The 19,762-nt window shown below is 48.3% G+C and overlaps 1 protein-coding gene across 1 annotated transcript in view; it reads left to right on the top strand.

The window, feature by feature from the left end:
* LOC148451039 (phosphatidylinositol 3-kinase C2 domain-containing subunit gamma-like) overlaps window positions 1-19,762 on the top strand; it is a gene marked incomplete at its 3' end in the record, with an annotated part of 402,128 nt that overhangs the window by 242,704 nt on the left and 139,662 nt on the right. Inside the window, exon 24 of the mRNA XM_088462349.1 lies at window positions 7,102-7,271. Coding sequence (XP_088318475.1) covers window positions 7,102-7,271 — 170 coding nt within the window. The remainder of the gene's footprint in view (window positions 1-7,101; window positions 7,272-19,762) is intronic.

Below are 19,762 nucleotides of genomic sequence, written 5' to 3'. Positions count from 1 at the left end.
ACACTTTTGGTGGACACGCACTTCCGGTGGATATGTGCGTATCACCGGGAATGCGTTGTTCTGACCACTAGAGACCAAATAGAAGATCCCCTAGTATCAAGTTAAAAGATCAACATGATTGGCTGTCACATCGGGTAACCATGGTTACGCTTTTAATAAATTTATCTAATTTTAAATATGTTGATTCATTTAGTATATATGCAGTATGCATTTTAATTATTTATTGAATACTTGAGATTTATAATTATGCATCACTGAGTTTTAAGTATATCAAATGTTGCCCTATTAACACTCTGCTTTAAAGTGGGGCGGGACCTTATCAGGTATAAATACCATAATAGCACACAGTAACACCATCACCTTGAAAAAGACGGTCTACGTCGAAACGCGTCGGTGGTATGGTGTTATAAGAAACAGATCTACTGGTTACCGGCATACTTCCTCCTACGGTAGGAACCATATTGGGGCCCCTTATTGGTGCATACCGATTAGGAGCAAGTTATTGCTTAACAGCAGTCTGGTACTAGAATATTGTTTTAAGGAATTTTTTGTGAATTCTTGTACTTTTTGGCGAGTTTTTTTACGTTTAATAAAAGATTCTTACACACAAACGTGAAGTAAGACTGTTATCAGTGAAACATCGCCGTAAAGAAACCGCTACAGGAACGGACAACACTATTTATATGTAAGCATACATGTAAGCATCTATTACACATCTCACAGTGGATATATGACGAGTGTGATATTTACATCGTGAAGGGGATGAAAGATACCTTTATAGGATTGCCACATACCTTTTTGATGTAAGCCTTGGATGTAAGCAATACCTAGTGGGAAACTGCACCTTGGGTGTTCTTCTCGTCTTTAGATTGTGACACGTGGCTGTGAAATTAACTCAAGAAATTGTGTTCGGGACGTTTTTGCTCTATCCTTTTTGTAAAAGTGAAACATATTTTGTTTTTGGAAACAGGGAACACTATTTTGTATATTTTCTTTTTCTTTTATATACATCATTGGCTGGAGAGAATTTTCGGACTACAGGATCATCCAAAGAGTTGAAATATATAAGTACCCCATCTCTTTACTGTTAATTTTTTTTTTTGTGCACATGAATATCATGTTATTTTAAGCTGTACCCTACAATTGATAAGAAGGGGTTACCAGGGACTCCTTCTATAGCCCCAGGGGAGCCAGTCCCCGTCTCAACATGATTAAGTTTCCTTTGTACCAAAGTGGCCATTGCGAGACTGGCCGGCACCGGAAATCCACAGGGGGGAGTAAGGAATGACATACGTACTAACTGCTCAGTACCCAGCCTCTGCATTCAAACCACCCAATACTAGGGCTCAGGGGTGTCACCTAACCGTGGGAACATCAGAAGTTTCATAATGCCAACCTCAGGGGTTTTTAGGAAGTTCTGTTCTGAGATGGAGTGGGCTTCCTAGCCTGAGTGGCAGGACACAGGGCCTGATTCAGACCTGCTCACAAGCGCTATGTGCTCGCAAGCGGGTCGATTGTTATGCAGTGCGCACGGCGCTTGCATCCAAAAGGGGCAGCTGTCGATGTTGATCGTCAGCTCGCCCTGTTTGGTAGGCGGGTCGATGGGGGGTGGCTTGCCAAACAGAGGCGTTCCCGAAGGAACATCTGCCATTTGGGGGCAGCCCCACTGACCTCAGAAGCTCACTGGGGCTTGCGGGAACGAGACCCTACCACAAGGGTCTCGTCGCAAGTCCGATGGCCATGACCATCACCTGGCCACTCACAAAAGCAGTGGGTGGTCACCCACAGCTATGCGAGCGGCCAGGATTTAAAAAAACATGCGGCTGCCATGATTCAGAGCGAGCGCACACTTTTTGCGTACGGCTCTGAATCAGGCCCACAGGCAGGGCTGGGCACAGGAGTCGGGAGATCCTGCCAGCCTGCAACCCATGGACCTGACTACCCGGACGGAGAAGCCATTTCCCTGAGAAGCGTGGATCATACATACAGCAGCTTCTCACAAGCGTAGTTTCCCCAGCACCGGCGGGTAAGCGAGAGAGTAACTGTCCACATTTCTGCCACGAAAGGGGCCTCTGCTGCAGGGACATGTGTGTGGGGTCCCAAAGTGTAGCTAATACTACTGGCGATTCTGTATATTGTATAATAGTGTGTAGTTGCTGTGTTACATGTAGAATTAGTGTGTATGTAAATAAAGGTAACGTTGTACCATTGCTATTGTGTCATTTCCTGTGTGATCTAAAGGGACTCATAAAGGACCCGGGGTACTGTGCATGGTGCTGAAGGGCAATAGGGCGATAATAATGCACGCATATACCCGGTGTCCTCACAACCAGTAAGTTGGTGTATTGGAGGGTCTGTGATGTAGAGCTGTACTTACTGGTTCTGATGAAGCGGAGCAGGGTGTGATACACTGGTTCTGATGAAGCGGAGCAGGGTGTGATACACTGGTTCTGATGAAGCGGAGCAGGGTGTGATACACTGGTTCTGATGAAGCAGAGCAGGGTGTGATACACTGGTTCTGATGAAGCGGAGCAGGGTGTGATACACTGGTTCTGATGAAGCGGAGCAGGGTGTGATACACTGGTTCTGATGAAGCGGAGCAGGGTGTGATACAACTCGCCAGCCAATGACTGTGTACATCTTGTGGGTAGTGGTGCAGGATGCTGGATCAGCAATAACACGCCGGGTCTCTCAGAGCTAAGTAGGAGATGTCCGTCTCCCACTGTGTCACTCTCTCACAGTAACAAAACTGTGCCGCACATGCCAGAGCTGACCTCGACAGGCGTCCTGGATCAGCGAGACGTCCTAGATCAGCAAGTAAACCTCCCTAGAGATACTGGAGTGCGCTACTGCACAAACTCCAATATCAGCAACCTGTACTCCAATGTGTCCAGTGATTCCATTCCTAGTACATCACTACTTCCCCGGTCCATTATTTATGTACATCCTTGTGTGAGCGTGATGAGGCCCATTTTCTCCTCACCGCACTGCCGCTCTCATACTCTCTACTAGAGATGAGCAGGTCTGGTTCCCTGAGAACCGTACCCGTGGGAACTTCACGATCTGGGACGGTATCAGTCCGGCTCAGGTTTTCCCGTCAGACTCTGATCCCAAAACAAGGCAAAATGTCCTCCCGATGTCTGATTCTCGCAGGTTTTGGATACTATAAAGGTACCCAGTCATCGGCGCCATTTCACTCCGGCTGTGGAGAGTGTAGTGTCCAGGGGAGCTGTGTCCGTCCAGGGCAGGGGCTGCTGTGTCCGTCCAGGGCAGGGGCTGCTGTGTCCGTCCAGGGCAGGGGCTGCTGTGTCCGTCCAGGGCAGGGGCTGCTGTGTCCGTCCAGGGCAGGGGCTGCTGTGTCCGTCCAGGGCAGGGGCTGCTGTGTTTATCCAGTGTTAAAAAAATAAAAGCTAATAATAATTTTTGTTTGCTGTACCCCAGTGAACTATATTTCATTTAATTTACTATGTCGCTACTGGTCAGATCCTAGTGTAATATTCATACCCGTATTGTGACACTTAAGTGGTAGCGCAGTGTATTCATAAACAATATTGTGACACTAAGGGGTAAATTTACGAAGATTCGATTTGCTCCCGATTTGTCCCGTTTTTCAACTCTGATAGGATTGATCAAAAACAGACTTTTTTTCACTTAAAAAATCGGGAATTTACCAAGGTCCCGGTTTTGACAAGATCGTTTTGATTAATGATGTATATGGTCGATTCTGTCTGTTTTGAAGTCCTGATTTCACTGCACGAATTTGTCTCCCGAATAAGCAGGCTGCACATATCAGTGAAATGTGTGCAGACTGTTTGTTTGTTTTTTTTTTAATTATCTTTAGGGTTCATTTTTTGTAAACAAAAAAATGTGAGCCCCCCCCCCCCCCCCCCCTCCAAAAGGCTAACCAGGATGAGAAGGATATTTGTGTAGCTGACGCTAATAAGGATGTTGATGATGAGGATGATGTTTGTGTAAATCAGGCACCAGTGGAAGAAACAGTTGTTGCCCATGATAAGAAAAAGCCCATTGTCATGTCAAACAAAAAAATCCACTTCTTAGGTGTGGAATTATTTCTACCAAAATCCGGACAACAATTGTCAAGCCATTTGTACCTTTTGTAAAACCAGAGTAAGTAGAGGTAGGGGCCGTAACCATCTAGGAACCCCCTCCATGTTACGTCATGTACAGAGTATCCATCCAAAAAGTTTTTGTAAAATTCAGAAACTTTGGCTAAAAAAGTAACAACAAGCAGTCCAACGTCAGCTAGCTTTCTTCTCTCTGCTAGATCCAAGCACCTGCCATCTTCACCACCAACACCTTCATCAACAATATCCTCAATCATGAAGCGATTAGTTTGTTTGGGCCCCCAGAAGACAAGCTACCAATGGGCAGCTGACATTGCTGGCGATGATCTCTACATGCACAAACTGGCTTACAGAGGCAAGATGTTGTCACCATCATCATCTGATTCCTCACCCTCATCAGTGTATACATCATCTTTCTTCACACAATATTAATTCATCCCACTGGATTCCTCCATTACAGCCTCAGGTGCCTCTGTAATTTGTGGACGTAATTGGCATAGAATTTGTAGTTCATTTTGATGGATATCATCTTTTCCACATGAGGAAGTAGCCTCCTATGCCGATTGCTGACAAGGTTCCCGGCTGTGCTGAAAACTCTTTCTGAGTACACACTGGAGGGTGGGCAGCTCAAGTAAAGCAAAGCCAGTTTGTGCAAGGGTCTCCAATTTGCCTTTTTTTTCCTGCTAGTAGTCAAACGGACTGTCTGACATGACTAATTGGATGTGATCATTAAAAATAGTCCTCAATTATTCTTTGAATGGTGACCGTGTCAGATGGAGTCACGGCAGAGGTCTCATTAATTTATTTGTAGGCAATTCTTTTAGACCCGACCAGATGTCAAAACTTGGTTGTGTTGACTCCTCGCATCACCATTGGGTCTTTTGGGAAAGTAAATTTTTTCCTTGGCAGCAGCACTTGCTGGAGAAACTGAAGGAGGAGCCATTGCTGCATCACGTGCCACTTGAGCTGACAATTTGCTTACCAACAGGTCTTTGCATCTCTTTAGATCTGTGCCCGTTGGGAAGAAAGACACGATGTATGACTTAAACCTAGGATCGAGCAAGGTCGCCAAAATGTATTGATCCGATTGGAAGGTCCTGACATCCCTTGGTTCCTGATATAGCAAATAGAGGACTTGATGTTCAAGTCCAATGTACTTTGCAGAATCGCTTCATTTCAGCTCCTTCAGTTTCTCAAGTTGCTTTTCCAACAGTCTAATTAGGGGAATTACCTGACTCAAGCTGGCAGTAGCTGAACTCACTTCACAGGTGACTACTTCTAGGAGTTTCAGCACTTTGCACAACACGGAAAGTATTTTCCAGAGCTTGAGGAAGATGCATTCCCCCTCCTCTTCCTATGTCATAGTTCGCTGTGTAGCTTTGGATGGCCTTTTGCTGTTCCTCCAACTGCTGAAGCATGTAAACGGTGGAGTTCCACCTTGTAACTACGTCTTGCTTCAGCTGGTGACAGGGCAAATTCAATATTTTTTGCAGGTGCTGCAATCTTCTACATACACCTGCTGAATGGCGAAAATATCCAGAAATTTTTTGTGCCAGAGAGCATCTCCTGCATGGCCCTGTCATTCATTTATAAAAAAAAATATTTGCACCAACAAGTTGATTGAATGAGAAAAACATAGGACGTGTTGGAATTCACCCAACTGTATTGCTCTCACAATATTGGTGGCGTTGGCAGAAATCACAAATCCTGAGGAGAGGCCAAGTGGGGTAAGCCATTTTGCTTCCCTGAGTTTTTCTAAAACCTTGTCAGTGGTATGCCTCTTAGTGAAACCGGTGATAGACAGAGTAGTTGCCTCCTGAATGAGCTGCTGTTTCTTAGATGCTACTGTTGGTGCTACTGAAGGCAATACACCCACCAAGTAGGTTGTTAGTCATGTAATTTTGAGTTTGCTCTGTTTTGCTTGTCCACATATCTGTGGTTAAGTGGACAATTTCATTTTGGAGGACACCAATTAATTTTTTTAACGTCCCTGTACAGGTTGGGAATTTCTTTTCTAGTGAAGTGAAATCTAGATGGTATTTGGTAACTGGGACAGAGAACCTCAATTAACTGTCTAAAACTAAAACCCACTGCATTATTGGTGGATATTGGACACACATCTAATACCAGCATAGATGTTATGGCGTCGGTGAACTGTTTTGCAACTGGGTGACTGCTGTCATACTTGCTCCCCCTTGCAAAGGATTGTTTAACAGTTTGCTTTTTAAATTACAACTAGTAGTCTTCATAGTTCCCTTCTGGTGTGAAGATACACTCGCAGCAGGCATAGTGCTCAATGATTCTTCTGGGGCAAGGACTGATGCGAATGATTGAAATATTTTTTGTATTTTTCTTGTAAATGCCTCCCCTCCTTCCTCATAAATTTGCATCAGAATCAAAAAATGAATTTAAATTTACTACTAATCAAACCTTCCTTTCTCTGCCTTACATCTCCCTACATACATACTCCATCTCCCTCAGGCCTCTTGATTAAAAAAAACATCTGTTTCCTTATGTGCCATATTGGAAGTTGAACTGCCACTTGTTTGTGCCGCCCACTGCTGCCACTTAGCTTATGCAGCTAGCTTGTTGCAAATTTTTGGCCTAAACTGGATGAAAATAATATAGTGAGCTGTAAGGTGGTCAAAAATGACTGGAAACGAATAGATATTAATGTTATTGAGGTTAATAATACTGTAGGGGAAAAAAAGGTCACATTTATGTGATTTTTAGAAGTTTTTTTTTATCAGTTTTTGAATGAAAATACAGATCCAGATCCAAAACATGAAGGCGATACAGAACCAAAACACAGGGGGTCGGCGCACATCCCTACTCTCTACGGTGGTGTTTTGGGATTATCCTACAGTTTAAGGCAGAGAGCGCGGAAACTCACAATGAACACGGTGTATTTATTAGTAAATGTACAGTAGTATGAAATATCACACTTCCCATAATAGAAGTGTTGTGTGTAATTGTATAAGAGGAGTAAGTAACTTTTCCTCTGTTTAATCACTAGGCCTCTGAAAACTTTCTACGTTCCTGCGCTGGCTGGTGCGTTGTCACCTTTATTCTGGGCGTTTGTGATCGTCACAACGACAACATCATGCTGACCACTGCCGGACACATGTTTCATATTGACTTTGGGAAATTTCTGGGCAATGCACAGATGTTTGGGAAAGTGAAGAGGTGAGTAGCGTCACTGTGCATCGGCTGCTTCATGTACTGTCAGAGTAACAGTGAGAAGGGTTACAATGTACAGAGATGGAAGCATGAACACGCTAGTCTTCTGTCTGTCCATCCTGACACATGGGGAGGGAACACGCTATTCTAACGCTTGTCCAGTGCTGACTTAAGGGGTATGTGCGTGCTAATCAACCACCTCTCCATCCGGACACATGGGGAGGGAACACGCTAATCAACCGCCTCTCCATCCTGACACATGGGGAGGGAACACGCTAATCAACCACCTCTCCATCCGGACACATGGGGAGGGAACACGCTAATCAACTGCCTCTCCATCCTGACACATGGGGAGGGAACACGCTAATCATCTGCCTCTCCATCCTGACACATGGGGAGAGAACACGCTAATCATACGCCTCTCCATCCTGACACATGGGGAGGGAACACGCTAATCATCTGCCTCTCCATCCTGACACATGGGGAGGGAACACACTAATCATCCGCCTCTCCATCCTGACACATGGGGAGGGAACGCGCTAATCATCCGCCTCTCCATCCTGACACATGGGGAGGGAACGCGCTAATCATCCGCCTCTCCATCCGGACACATAGGGAGGGAACACACTAATCATCCGCCTCTCCATCCTGACACATGGAGAGGGAACACGCTAATCATCAGTCTCTCCATCCTGACACATGGGGAGGAAACATGCTAATCATCAGTCTCTCCATCCTGACACATGGGGAGGGAACACGCTAATCAAACACCTCTCCATCCTGACACATGGGGAGGGAACACTCTAATCATCTGCCTCTCCATCCGGACACATGGGGAGGGAACATGCTAATCATCCGTCTCTCCATCCGGACACATGGGGAGGGAACACACTAATCATCCGCCTCTCCATCCTGACACATGGGGAGGGAACACTCTAATCATCTGCCTCTCCATCCGGACACATGGGGAGGGAACATGCTAATCATCCGTCTCTCCATCCGGACACATGGGGAGGGAACACACTAATCATCCGCCTCTCCATCCTGACACATGGGGAGGAAACACGCTAATCAACCGTCTCTCCATCCTGACACATGGGGAGGGAACACGCTTTTCTACCGCCTGTCCAGTCCTGACACATGGGGAGGGAACACGCTAATCATCCGTCTCTCCATCCTGACGCATGGGGAGGGAACACGCTAATCATCCGCCTCTCCATCCTGACACATGGGGAGGGAACACACTAATCATCCGCCTCTCCATCCTGACACATGGGGAGGGAACACTCTTTTCTACCACCTGTCCAGTCCTGACACATGGGGAGGGAACACGCTAATCATCCACGCCTCCATCCTGACACATGGGGTGGGAACACACTAATCATCCGCCTCTCCATCCTGACACATGGGGAGGGAACACTCTTTTCTACCACCTGTCCAGTCCTGACACATGGGGAGGGAACACGCTAGTCATCCGTCTCTCCATCCTGACACATGGGGAGGGAACACGCAAATCATCCGCCTCTCCATCCTGACACATGGGGAGGGAACACGCTAATCATCCGACCTCTCCATCCTGACACATGGGGCGGGAACAAGCTAATCATCCGCCTCTCCATCTTGACACATGGGGAGGAAACACGCTAATCATCCGTCTCGCCATCCGGACACATGGGGAGGGAACACGCTAATCATTCGTCTCTTCATCCGGACACATGGGGAGGGAACACGCTAATCATCCGTCTCTCCATCCGGACACATGGGGAGGGAACACGCTAATCATCCGCCTCTCCATCCTGACACATGGGGAGGGAACACGCTAATCATCCGCCTCTCCATCCTGACACATGGGGAGGGAACACGCTAATCATCCGTCTCTCCATCCGGACACATTGGGAGGGAACACGCTAATCATCAGCCTCTCGAATCCTGACACATAGGGAGGGAACACGCTATTCTACCGCAGTTTAGTCCTGACACATGGGGAGGGAACATGCTATTCTATCACAGTTTAGTCCTGACACATGGGGAGGGAACATGCTATTCTATCACAGTTTAGTCCTGACACATGGGGTGGGAACACGCAATTCTACCGCTGTTTAGTCCTGACACCTGGGGCGAGAACCTGCAGGAAGAACCCCTGGGAGGGACATGACACTGACATGATCAGGAGGCTTCTGTGCAGGGATTCGCTGCATCATCCGTGACCTCACAGCTGGAGGATATTATCACATGACGGCTTTAGCTGCTGTTCTGTATATTATCCATTTAGGAAACGTGGTTTAAACGTAGAAACTGCCTCGGAGCATCTCAGGTCACAGATCACCATTGGTCCATGAGGCGTCCGGCTGTGCGGGCAGAGAATTATCCCCTGGGGGGCTCAGCTTTGTGTTATTTCATAAGAGGGGAAAATTGGAGAACAATGGATCTTTGTGACCGAGCTGACACAAGACACATACAGAGTTATTCCCTCTCTGATAGACAATGATCTGATATCTGGGAATGTGAGAGTCTGTAATCACACGTTACATGTTACAGCATCAGCAGAGCGTCCGTGTTCCCCGGGTCACGTCCCACAGAGGACACTAATAATCTGATGTCAGTTCCTCAGCTGGTCAACTAAAGCCTCAGCTCACTCTGATACACTGCAAAGGCCTCTGACCTTCACAGAAAATACATGTCACCAATTTACTAAGCGGTGGGGGCAGCTAAAACACCATTCTGATTGGTTCCCATTACGAAATAATAGACAACCAGATTTACCAAGTGCAGTGTTAGAAACCACTGGAAGAAATTAGTTGCCTCTGAGGGGGTGCGTTAGTGCCGAGAGCGGTGTGATAGTGTCGAGGGGAGTGCTGAGTGGGGTGCATTAGTGTCAAGAGGGGTGCGTTAGTGCGGAGAAGGATGCCAAGAGGGATGCGTTTGGGTCAGACATGCAGCTGGGATGTCCCCGGACATTATAGTCATGTGCACCTGGGACACTGCCGGACATTATAGTCATGTGCACCTGGGACACTGCCGGACATTATAGTCATGTGCACCTGGGACACTGCCGGACATTATAGTCATGTGCACCTGGGACACTGCCGGACATTATAGTCATGTGCACCTGGGACGCTGCCGGACATTATAGTCATGTGCACCTGGGACGCTGCCGGACATTATAGTCATGTGCACCTGAGATGCCAGCAGACATTATAGGCATGTGCAGCTGGGACACACATGTATGATATCTGGGGGAATAGTATGTCACCTGCAGATCTGAGCAGTGGGAGTACTCATGTATGTTAGCTGGCTCTGCACGTTATCCGGTCACTGTAATGTGTGTCTGCATACAGATCTGGCCACGGGATACGGCTCTGATCTCTGCATACAGATCTGGGCACGGGATACGGCTCTGTGCGGTCCTCTTGGCTGTTGCACACTGTGATGCCATAAGCAGGATTCTCTTAGGGACCCATTTATCAGGAATCACAGACTCCATGCGATCGGGTTGCGGTATTAGCGCCCATGATCACACTGGTAATGCCGCCTGTATGATATAGCACCCGCAGGGACTATGAGATGAAAGGACCCTTTCCCTGTGAGGTGCTTGGAATTCGGGTTCTAGAGGATCCCTCTCCCGGTAGATTTGCGAAGTGTCGCTCATAGGCCGCAGCAGCACAGCGCCATCGCATTCCGGAGCTGGTAAATGTGACAGTGTCGCACCGCTTATAGAAACCTCTGGGGGATGCGGCTGTCAGAAATGCAGGGACAGCGGCAGATTACGGAGTATTTTTGCGCTACTTCAATAATACTTCTGAGGGATACTTAATATTTGCGGATATCCCCCAATAACGGGCCCCATCTTACTATACCCTCCCTGCTAACTGCATAATTACTCTATAAGATACATACAGGGAGATAGCAGCTCACACAATGATATAAGTGCTTCCGGATTTCCCCAATTTGGGGACATATGTTCCTGTGTGAAGAGAAACATAAACCGATGTGCGGTGACCTATTTCTGCTCCTCCGGAGACCAGATCCCAGGCTCTGCACCCAGTCATGTCGCTGCCCGTCCTAATCAGCCTCCGGAAGTAAATGTCCTATTAGCTGTTTAATTGGGAGATTTCACTTATAATTTGTGTCAGATGAGGCCAGAGAAGAAGAAAGGCGGTAATGACATTGGGGGGTAATTAGGCACTTTTCCCAGTCACCGTGTAACCGTAGCGGAGATAGGTCAGAGAAGAAGAAAGGCGGTAATGACATTGGGGGGTAATTAGGCACCTTTCCCAGTCACCGTGTGACCGTAGCAGAGATAGGTCAGAGAAGAAATGCGGTAATGACATTAGGGGGTAATTAGGCACCTTTCCCAGTCACCGTGTAACCGTAGCGGAGATAGGTCAGAGAAGAAGAAAGGCGGTAATGACATTGCGAGGTAATTAGGCACCTTTCCCAGTCACCATGTAACCGTAGCGGAGATAGGTCAGAGAAGAAGAAAGGCGGTAATGACATTGGGGGGTAATTAGGCACCTTTCCCAGTCACCGTGTGACCGTAGCAGAGATAGGTCAGAGAAGAAATGCGGTAATGACATTAGGGGGTAATTAGGCACCTTTCCCAGTCACCGTGTAACCGTAGCGGAGATAGGTCAGAGAAGAAGAAAGGCGGTAATGACATTGCGAGGTAATTAGGCACCTTTCCCAGTCACCATGTAACCGTAGCGGAGATAGGTCAGAGAAGAAGAAAGGCGGTAATGACATTGGGGGGTAATTAGGCACCTTTCCCAGTCACCGTGTAACCGTAGCGGAGATAGGCCAGAGAAGAAAGGCGGTAATGACATTGGGGGGTAATTAGGCACCTTTCCCAGTCACCGTGTAACCGTAGCGGAGATAGGTCAGAGAAGAAAGACGGTAATGACATTAGGGGGTAATTAGGCACCTTTCCCAGTCACCGTGTAACCGTAGCGGAGATAGGTCAGAGAAGAAAGGCGGTAATGACATTGGGGGGTAATTGGGCACCTTTCCCAGTCACCGTGTGACCGTAGCGGAGATAGGTCAGAGAAGAAAGGCGGTAATGACATTGGGGGGTAATTAGGCACCTTTCCCAGTCACCGTGTAACCGTAGCGGATAGGTCAGAGAAGAAGAAAGGCGGTAATGACATTGGGGGGTAATTAGGCACCTTTCCCAGTCACCGTGTAACCATAGCGGAGATAGGTCAGAGAAGAAAGACGGTAATGACATTAGGGGGTAATTAGGCACCTTTCCCAGTCACCGTGTAACCGTAGCGGAGATAGGTCAGAGAAGAAAGGCGGTAATGACATTGGGGGGTAATTGGGCACCTTTCCCAGTCACCGTGTGACCGTAGCGGAGATAGGTCAGAGAAGAAAGGCGGTAATGACATTGGGGGGTAATTAGGCACCTTTCCCAGTCACCGTGTAACCATAGCGGATATAGGTCAGAGAAGAAGAAAGACGGTAATGACATTGGGGGGTAATTAGGCACCTTTCCCAGTCACTGTGTAGCGGAGATAGGTCAGAGAAGAAAGGCGGTAATGACATTGGGGGGTAATTAGGCACCTTTCCCAGTCACTGTGTAACCGTAGCGGAGATAGGTCAGAGAAGAAAGGCGGTAATGACATTGGGGGGTAATTGGGCACCTTTCCCAGTCACCGTGTGACCGTAGCGGAGATAGGTCAGAGAAGAAAGGCGGTAATGACATTGGGGGGTAATTAGGCACCTTTCCCAGTCACCGTGTAACCATAGCGGATATAGGTCAGAGAAGAAGAAAGACGGTAATGACATTGGGGGGTAATTAGGCACCTTTCCCAGTCACTGTGTAGCGGAGATAGGTCAGAGAAGAAAGGCGGTAATGACATTGGGGGGTAATTAGGCACCTTTCCCAGTCACTGTGTAGCGGAGATAGGTCAGAGAAGAAGAAAGGCGGTAATGACATTGGGGGGTAATTGGGCACCTTTCCCAGTCACAGTGTGACCGTAGCAGAGATAGGTCAGAGAAGAAGAAAGACGGTAATGACATTGGGGGGTAATTAGGCACCTTTCCCAGTCACCATGTAACCGTAGCGGAGATAGGTCAGAGAAGAAGAAAGGCGGTAATGACATTGGGGGGTAATTAGGCACCTTTCCCAGTCACCGCGTAACCATAGCGGAGATAGGTCAGAGAAGGCGGTAATGACATTGGGGGGTAATTAGGCACCTTTCCCTGTCACCATGTAACCGCAGCGGAGATAGGTCAGAGAAGAAGAAAGGCGGTAATGACATTGGGGGGTAATTAGGCACCTTTCCCAGTCACCGTGTGACCGTAGCAGAGATAGGTCAGAGAAGAAAAGCGGTAACGACATTGGGGGGTAATTAGGCACCTTTCCCAGTCACCGTGTAACCATAGCGGATATAGGTCAGAGAAGAAGAAAGACGGTAATGACATTGGGGGGTAATTAGGCACCTTTCCCAGTCACTCTGTAGCGGAGATAGGTCAGAGAAGAAAGGCGGTAATGACATTGGGGGGTAATTAGGCACCTTTCCCAGTCACTGTGTAGCGGAGATAGGTCAGAGAAGAAGAAAGGCGGTAATGACATTGGGGGGTAATTAGGCACCTTTCCCAGTCACCATGTAACCGTAGCGGAGATAGGTCAGAGAAGAAGAAAGGCAGTAATGACATTGGGGGGTAATTAGGCACCTTTCCCAGTCACCGCGTAACCATAGCGGAGATAGGTCAGAGAAGGCGGTAATGACATTGCGAGGTAATTAGGCACCTTTCCCAGTCACCATGTAACCGTAGCGGAGATAGGTCAGAGAAGAATAAAGGCGGTAATGACATTGGGGGGTAATTAGGCACCTTTCCCAGTCACCGTGTAACCGTAGCGGAGATAGGCCAGAGAAGAAAGGCGGTAATGACATTGGGGGGTAATTAGGCACCTTTCCCAATCACCGTGTAACCGTAGCGGAGATAGGTCAGAGAAGAAGAAAGGCGGTAATGACATTGGGGGGTAATTAGGCACCTTTCCCAGTCACCGTGTAACCGTAGCGGAGATAGGTCAGAGAAGAAGAAAGGCGGTAATGACATTGGGGGGTAATTAGGCACCTTTCCCAGTCACCGTGTAACCATAGCGGAGATAGGTCAGAGAAGAAAGACGGTAATGACATTAGGGGGTAATTAGGCACCTTTCCCAGTCACCATGTAACCGTAGCGGAGATAGGTCAGAGAAGAAGAAAGGCGGTAATGACATTGGGGGGTAATTAGGCACCTTTCCCAGTCACCGCGTAACCATAGCGGAGATAGGTCAGAGAAGGCGGTAATGACATTGGGGGGTAATTAGGCACCTTTCCCAGTCACCATGTAACCGCAGCGGAGATAGGTCAGAGAAGAAGAAAGGCGGTAATGACATTGGGGGGTAATTAGGCACCTTTCCCAGTCACCGTGTAACCGTAGCGGAGATAGGTCAGAGAAGAAAGGCGGTAATGACATTGGGGGGTAATTAGGCACCTTTCCCAGTCACCGTGTGACCGTAGCAGAGATAGGTCAGAGAAGACAAGCGGTAATGACATTGGGGGGTAATTAGGCACCTTTCCCAGTCACCGTGTAACCGTAGCGGAGATAGGTCAGAGAAGAATAAAGGCGGTAATGACATTGGGGGGTAATTAGGCACCTTTCCCAGTCACCGTGTAACCGTAGCGGAGATAGGCCAGAGAAGAAAGGCGGTAATGACATTGGGGGGTAATTAGGCACCTTTCCCAGTCACCGTGTAACCATAGCGGAGATAGGTCAGAGAAGAAAGACGGTAATGACATTAGGGGGTAATTAGGCACCTTTCCCAGTCACCGTGTAACCGTAGCGGAGATAGGTCAGAGAAGAAAGGCGGTAATGACATTGGGGGGTAATTGGGCACCTTTCCCAGTCACCGTGTGACCGTAGCGGAGATAGGTCAGAGAAGAAAGGCGATAATGACATTGGGGGGTAATTAGGCACCTTTCCCAGTCACCGTGTAACCGTAGCGGAGATAGGTCAGAGAAGAAGAAAGGCGGTAATGACATACAGGGGTAATTAGGCACCTTTCCCAGTCACCGTGTAACCATAGCGGAGATAGGTCAGACAAGAAAGGCGGTAATGACATTGGGGGGTAATTAGGCACCTTTCCCAGTCACCATGTAACCGTAGCGGAGATAGGTCAGAGAAGAAAGGCGGTAATGACATTGGGGGGTAATTAGGCACCTTTCCCAGTCACCGTGTAACCGTAGCGGAGATAGGTCAAAGAAAGGCGGTAATGACATTGGGGGGTAATTAGGCACCTTTCCCAGTCACCGTGTAACCGTAGCGGAGATAGGTCAGAGAAGAAGAAAGGCGGTAATGACATTGGGGGGTAATTAGGCACCTTTCCCAGTTACCGTGTAACCGTAGCGAAGAAAGGCGACAATGACATTGGGGGGTAATTAGGCACCTTTCCCAGTCACCGTGTAACCGTAGCGGAGATAGGTCAGAGAAGAAGAAAGGCTGTAATGACATACAGGGGTAATTAGGCACCTTTCCCAGTCACCGTGTAACCGTAGCGGAGATAGGTCAGAGAAGAAGAAAGGTGGTAATGACATTGGGGGGTAATTAGGCACCTTTCCCAGTCACCGTGTAACCGTAGCGGAGATAGGTCAGAGGAGAAGAAAGGCGGTAATGACATTGGGGGGTAATTAGGCACCTTTCCCAGTCACCGTGTAACCGTAGCGGAGATAGGTCAGAGAAGAAGAAAGGCTGTAATGACATACAGGGGTAATTAGGCACCTTTCCCAGTCACCGTGTAACCATAGCAGAGATAGGTCAGAGGAGAAGAAAGGCGGTAATGACATTGGGGGGTAATTAGGCACCTTTCCCAGTCACCGTGTAACCGTAGCGGAGATAGGTCAGAGAAGAAAGGCGGTAATGACATTGGGGGGTAATTAGGCACTTATCCCAGTCACCGTGTAACCGTAGCGGAGATAGGTCAGAGAAGAAGAAAGGCGGTAATGACATTGGGGGGTAATTAGGCACCTTTCCCAGTCACCGTGTAACCGTAGCGGAGATAGGTCAGAAGAAAGGCGGTAATGACATTGGGGGGTAATTAGGCACCTTTCCCAGTCACCGTGTAACCGTAGCGGAGATAGGTCAGAGAAGAAAGGCGGTAATGACATTGGGGGGTAATTAGGCACCTTTCCCAGTCACCGTGTAAGCATAGCGGAGATAGGTCAGAGAAGAAAGGCGGTAATGACATACAGGGGTAATTAGGCACCTTTCCCAGTCACCGTGTAACCATAGCGGAGATAGGTCAGAGGAGAAGAAAGGCGGTAATGACATACAGGGGTAATTAGGCACCTTTCCCAGTCACCGTGTAACCATAGCGGAGATAGGTCAGAGGAGAAGAAAGGCGGTAATGACATTGGGGGGTAATTAGGCACTTATCCCAGTCACCGTGTAACCGTAGCGGAGATAGGTCAGAGAAGAAAGGCGGTAATGACATTGGGGGGTAATTAGGCACCTTTCCCAGTCACCGTGTAACCGTAGCGGAGATAGGTCAGAGGAGAAGAAAGGCGGTAATGACATACAGGGGTAATTAGGCACCTTTCCCAGTCACCGTGTAACCATAGCAGAGATAGGTCAGAGGAGAAGAAAGGCGGTAATGACATTGGGGGGTAATTAGGCACCTCTCCCAGTCACCGTGTAACCGTAGCGGAGATAGGTCAGAGAAGAAAGGCGGTAATGACATTGGGGGGTAATTAGGCACTTATCCCAGTCACCGTGTAACCGTAGCGGAGATAGGTCAGAGGAGAAGAAAGGCGGTAATGACATTGGGGGGTAATTAGGCACCTTTCCCAGTCACCGTGTAACCGTAGCAGAGATAGGTCAGAGAAGAAGAAAGGCGGTAATGACATTGGGGGGTAATTAGGCACCTTTCCCAGTTACCGTGTAACCGTAGCGAAGAAAGGCGATAATGACATTGGGGGGTAATTAGGCACCTTTCCCAGTCACCGTGTAACCGTAGCGGAGATAGGTCAGAGAAGAAAGGCGGTAATGACATACAGGGGTAATTAGGCACCTTTCCCTGTCACCGTGTAACCATAGCTGAGATAGGTCAGAGGAGAAGAAAGGCGGTAATGACATTGAGGGGTAATTAGGCACCTTTCCCAGTCACCGTGTAACCGTAGCGGAGATAGGTCAGAGAAGAAGAAAGGCGGTAATGACATTGAGGGGTAATTAGGCACCTTTCCCAGTCACCGTGTAACCGTAGCGGAGATAGGTCAGAGAAGAAGAAAGGCGGTAATGACATTGAGGGGTAATTAGGCACCTTTCCCAGTCACCGTGTAACCGTAGCGGAGATAGGTCAGAGGAGAAGAAAGGCGGTAATGACATTGGGGGGTAATTAGGCACCTTTCCCAGTCACCGTGTAACCGTAGCGGAGATAGGTCAGAGAAGAAAGGCGGTAATGACATTGAGGGGTAATTAGGCACCTTTCCCAGTCACCATGTAACCGTAGCGGAGATAGGTCAGAGAAGAAAGGCGGTAATGACATTGGGGGGTAATTAGGCACCTTTCCCAGTCACCGTGTAACCGTAGCGGAGATAGGTCAGAGAAGAAAGGCGGTAATGACATTGGGGGGTAATTAGGCACCTTTCCCAGTCACCGTGTAACCGTAGCGGAGATAGGTCAGAGAAGAAAGGCGGTAATGACATTGGGGGGTAATTAGGCACCTTTCCCAGTCACCGTGTAACCGTAGCGGAGATAGGTCAGAGAAGAAGAAAGGCAGTAATGACATTGGGGGGTAATTAGGCACCTTTCCCAGTCACCGTGTAACCGTAGCGGAGATAGGTCAGAGAAGAAAGGCGGTAATGACATTGGGGGGTAATTAGGCACCTTTCCCAGTCACCGTGTAACCGTAGCGGAGATAGGTCAGAGAAGAAAGGCGGTAATGACATTGGGGGGTAATTAGGCACCTTTCCCAGTCACCGTGTAACCGTAGCGGAGATAGGTCAGAGAAGAAAGGCGGTAATGACATTGGGGGGTAATTAGGCACCTTTCCCAGTCACCGTGTAACCATAGCAGAGATAGGTCAGAGAAGAAAGGCGGTAATGACATTGGGGGGTAATTAAGCACCTTTTCCAGTCACCATGTAACCGAAGGGGAGATAGGTCAGAGAAGAAGAAAGGCGGTAATGACATTGGGGGGTAATTAAGCACCTTTCCCAGTCACCATGTAACCGTAGGGGAGATAGGTCAGAGAAGAAGAAAGGCGGTAATGACATTGGGGGGTAATTAGGCACCTTTCCCAGTCACCGTGTAACCGTAGCGGAGATAGGTCAGAGGAGAAGAAAGGCGGTAATGACATTGGGGGGTAATTAGGCACCTTTCCCAGTCACCGTGTAACCGTAGCGTTGATAGGTCAGAGAAGAAAGGCGGTAATGACATTGGGGGGTAATTAGGCACCTTTCCCAGTCACCGTGTAACCGTAGCGGAGATAGGTCAGAGAAGAAAGGCGGTAATGACATTGGGTGGTAATTAGGCACCTTTCCCAGTCACCGTGTAACCATAGCGGAGATAGGTCAGAGGAGAAGAAAGGCGGTAATGACATACAGGGGTAATTAGGCACCTTTCCCAGTCACCGTGTAACCATAGCGGAGATAGGTCAGAGGAGAAGAAAGGCGGTAATGACATTGGGGGGTAATTAGGCACTTATCCCAGTCACCATGTAACCGTAGCGGAGATAGGTCAGAGAAGAAAGGCGGTAATGACATTGGGGGGTAATTAGGCACCTTTCCCAGTCACCGTGTAACCGTAGCGGAGATAGGTCAGAGGAGAAGAAAGGCGGTAATGACATACAGGGTTAATTAGGCACCTTTCCCAGTCACCGTGTAACCATAGCGGAGATAGGTCAGAGGAGAAGAAAGGCGGTAATGACATTGGGGGGTAATTAGGCACCTTTCCCAGTCACCGTAGCGGAGATAGGTCAGAGAAGAAAGGCGGTAATGACATTGGGGGGTAATTAGGCACTTATCCCAGTCACCGTGTAACCGTAGCGGAGATAGGTCAGAGAAGAAGAAAGGCGGTAATGACATTGGGGGGTAATTAGGCACCTTTCCCAGTCACCGTGTAACCGTAGCGGAGATAGGTCAGAGAAGAAAGGCGGTAATGACATTGGGGGGTAATTGGGCACCTTTCCCAGTCACCGTGTAACCGTAGCGGAGATAGGTCAGAGAAGAAAGGAGGTAATGACATTGGGTGGTAATTAGGCACCTTTCCTAGTCACCGTGTAACCATAGCGGAGATAGGTCAGAGGAGAAGAAAGGCGGTAATGACATACAGGGGTAATTAGGCACCTTTCCCAGTCACCGTGTAACCATAGCGGAGATAGGTCAGAGGAGAAGAAAGGCGGTAATGACATTGGGGGGTAATTAGGCACTTATCCCAGTCACCGTGTAACCGTAGCGGAGATAGGTCAGAGAAGAAGAAAGGCGGTAATGACATTGGGGGGTAATTAGGCACCTT

This window comes from Taudactylus pleione, unplaced genomic scaffold (genome assembly GCF_031769625.1).
Source record: "Taudactylus pleione unplaced genomic scaffold, aTauple2 ptg001198l, whole genome shotgun sequence".
NCBI classification, from domain to species: domain Eukaryota; kingdom Metazoa; phylum Chordata; class Amphibia; order Anura; family Myobatrachidae; genus Taudactylus; species Taudactylus pleione.
Note: the sequence above shows the minus strand (reverse complement) of the source record. Positions and strands in the feature narration are given on the sequence as shown.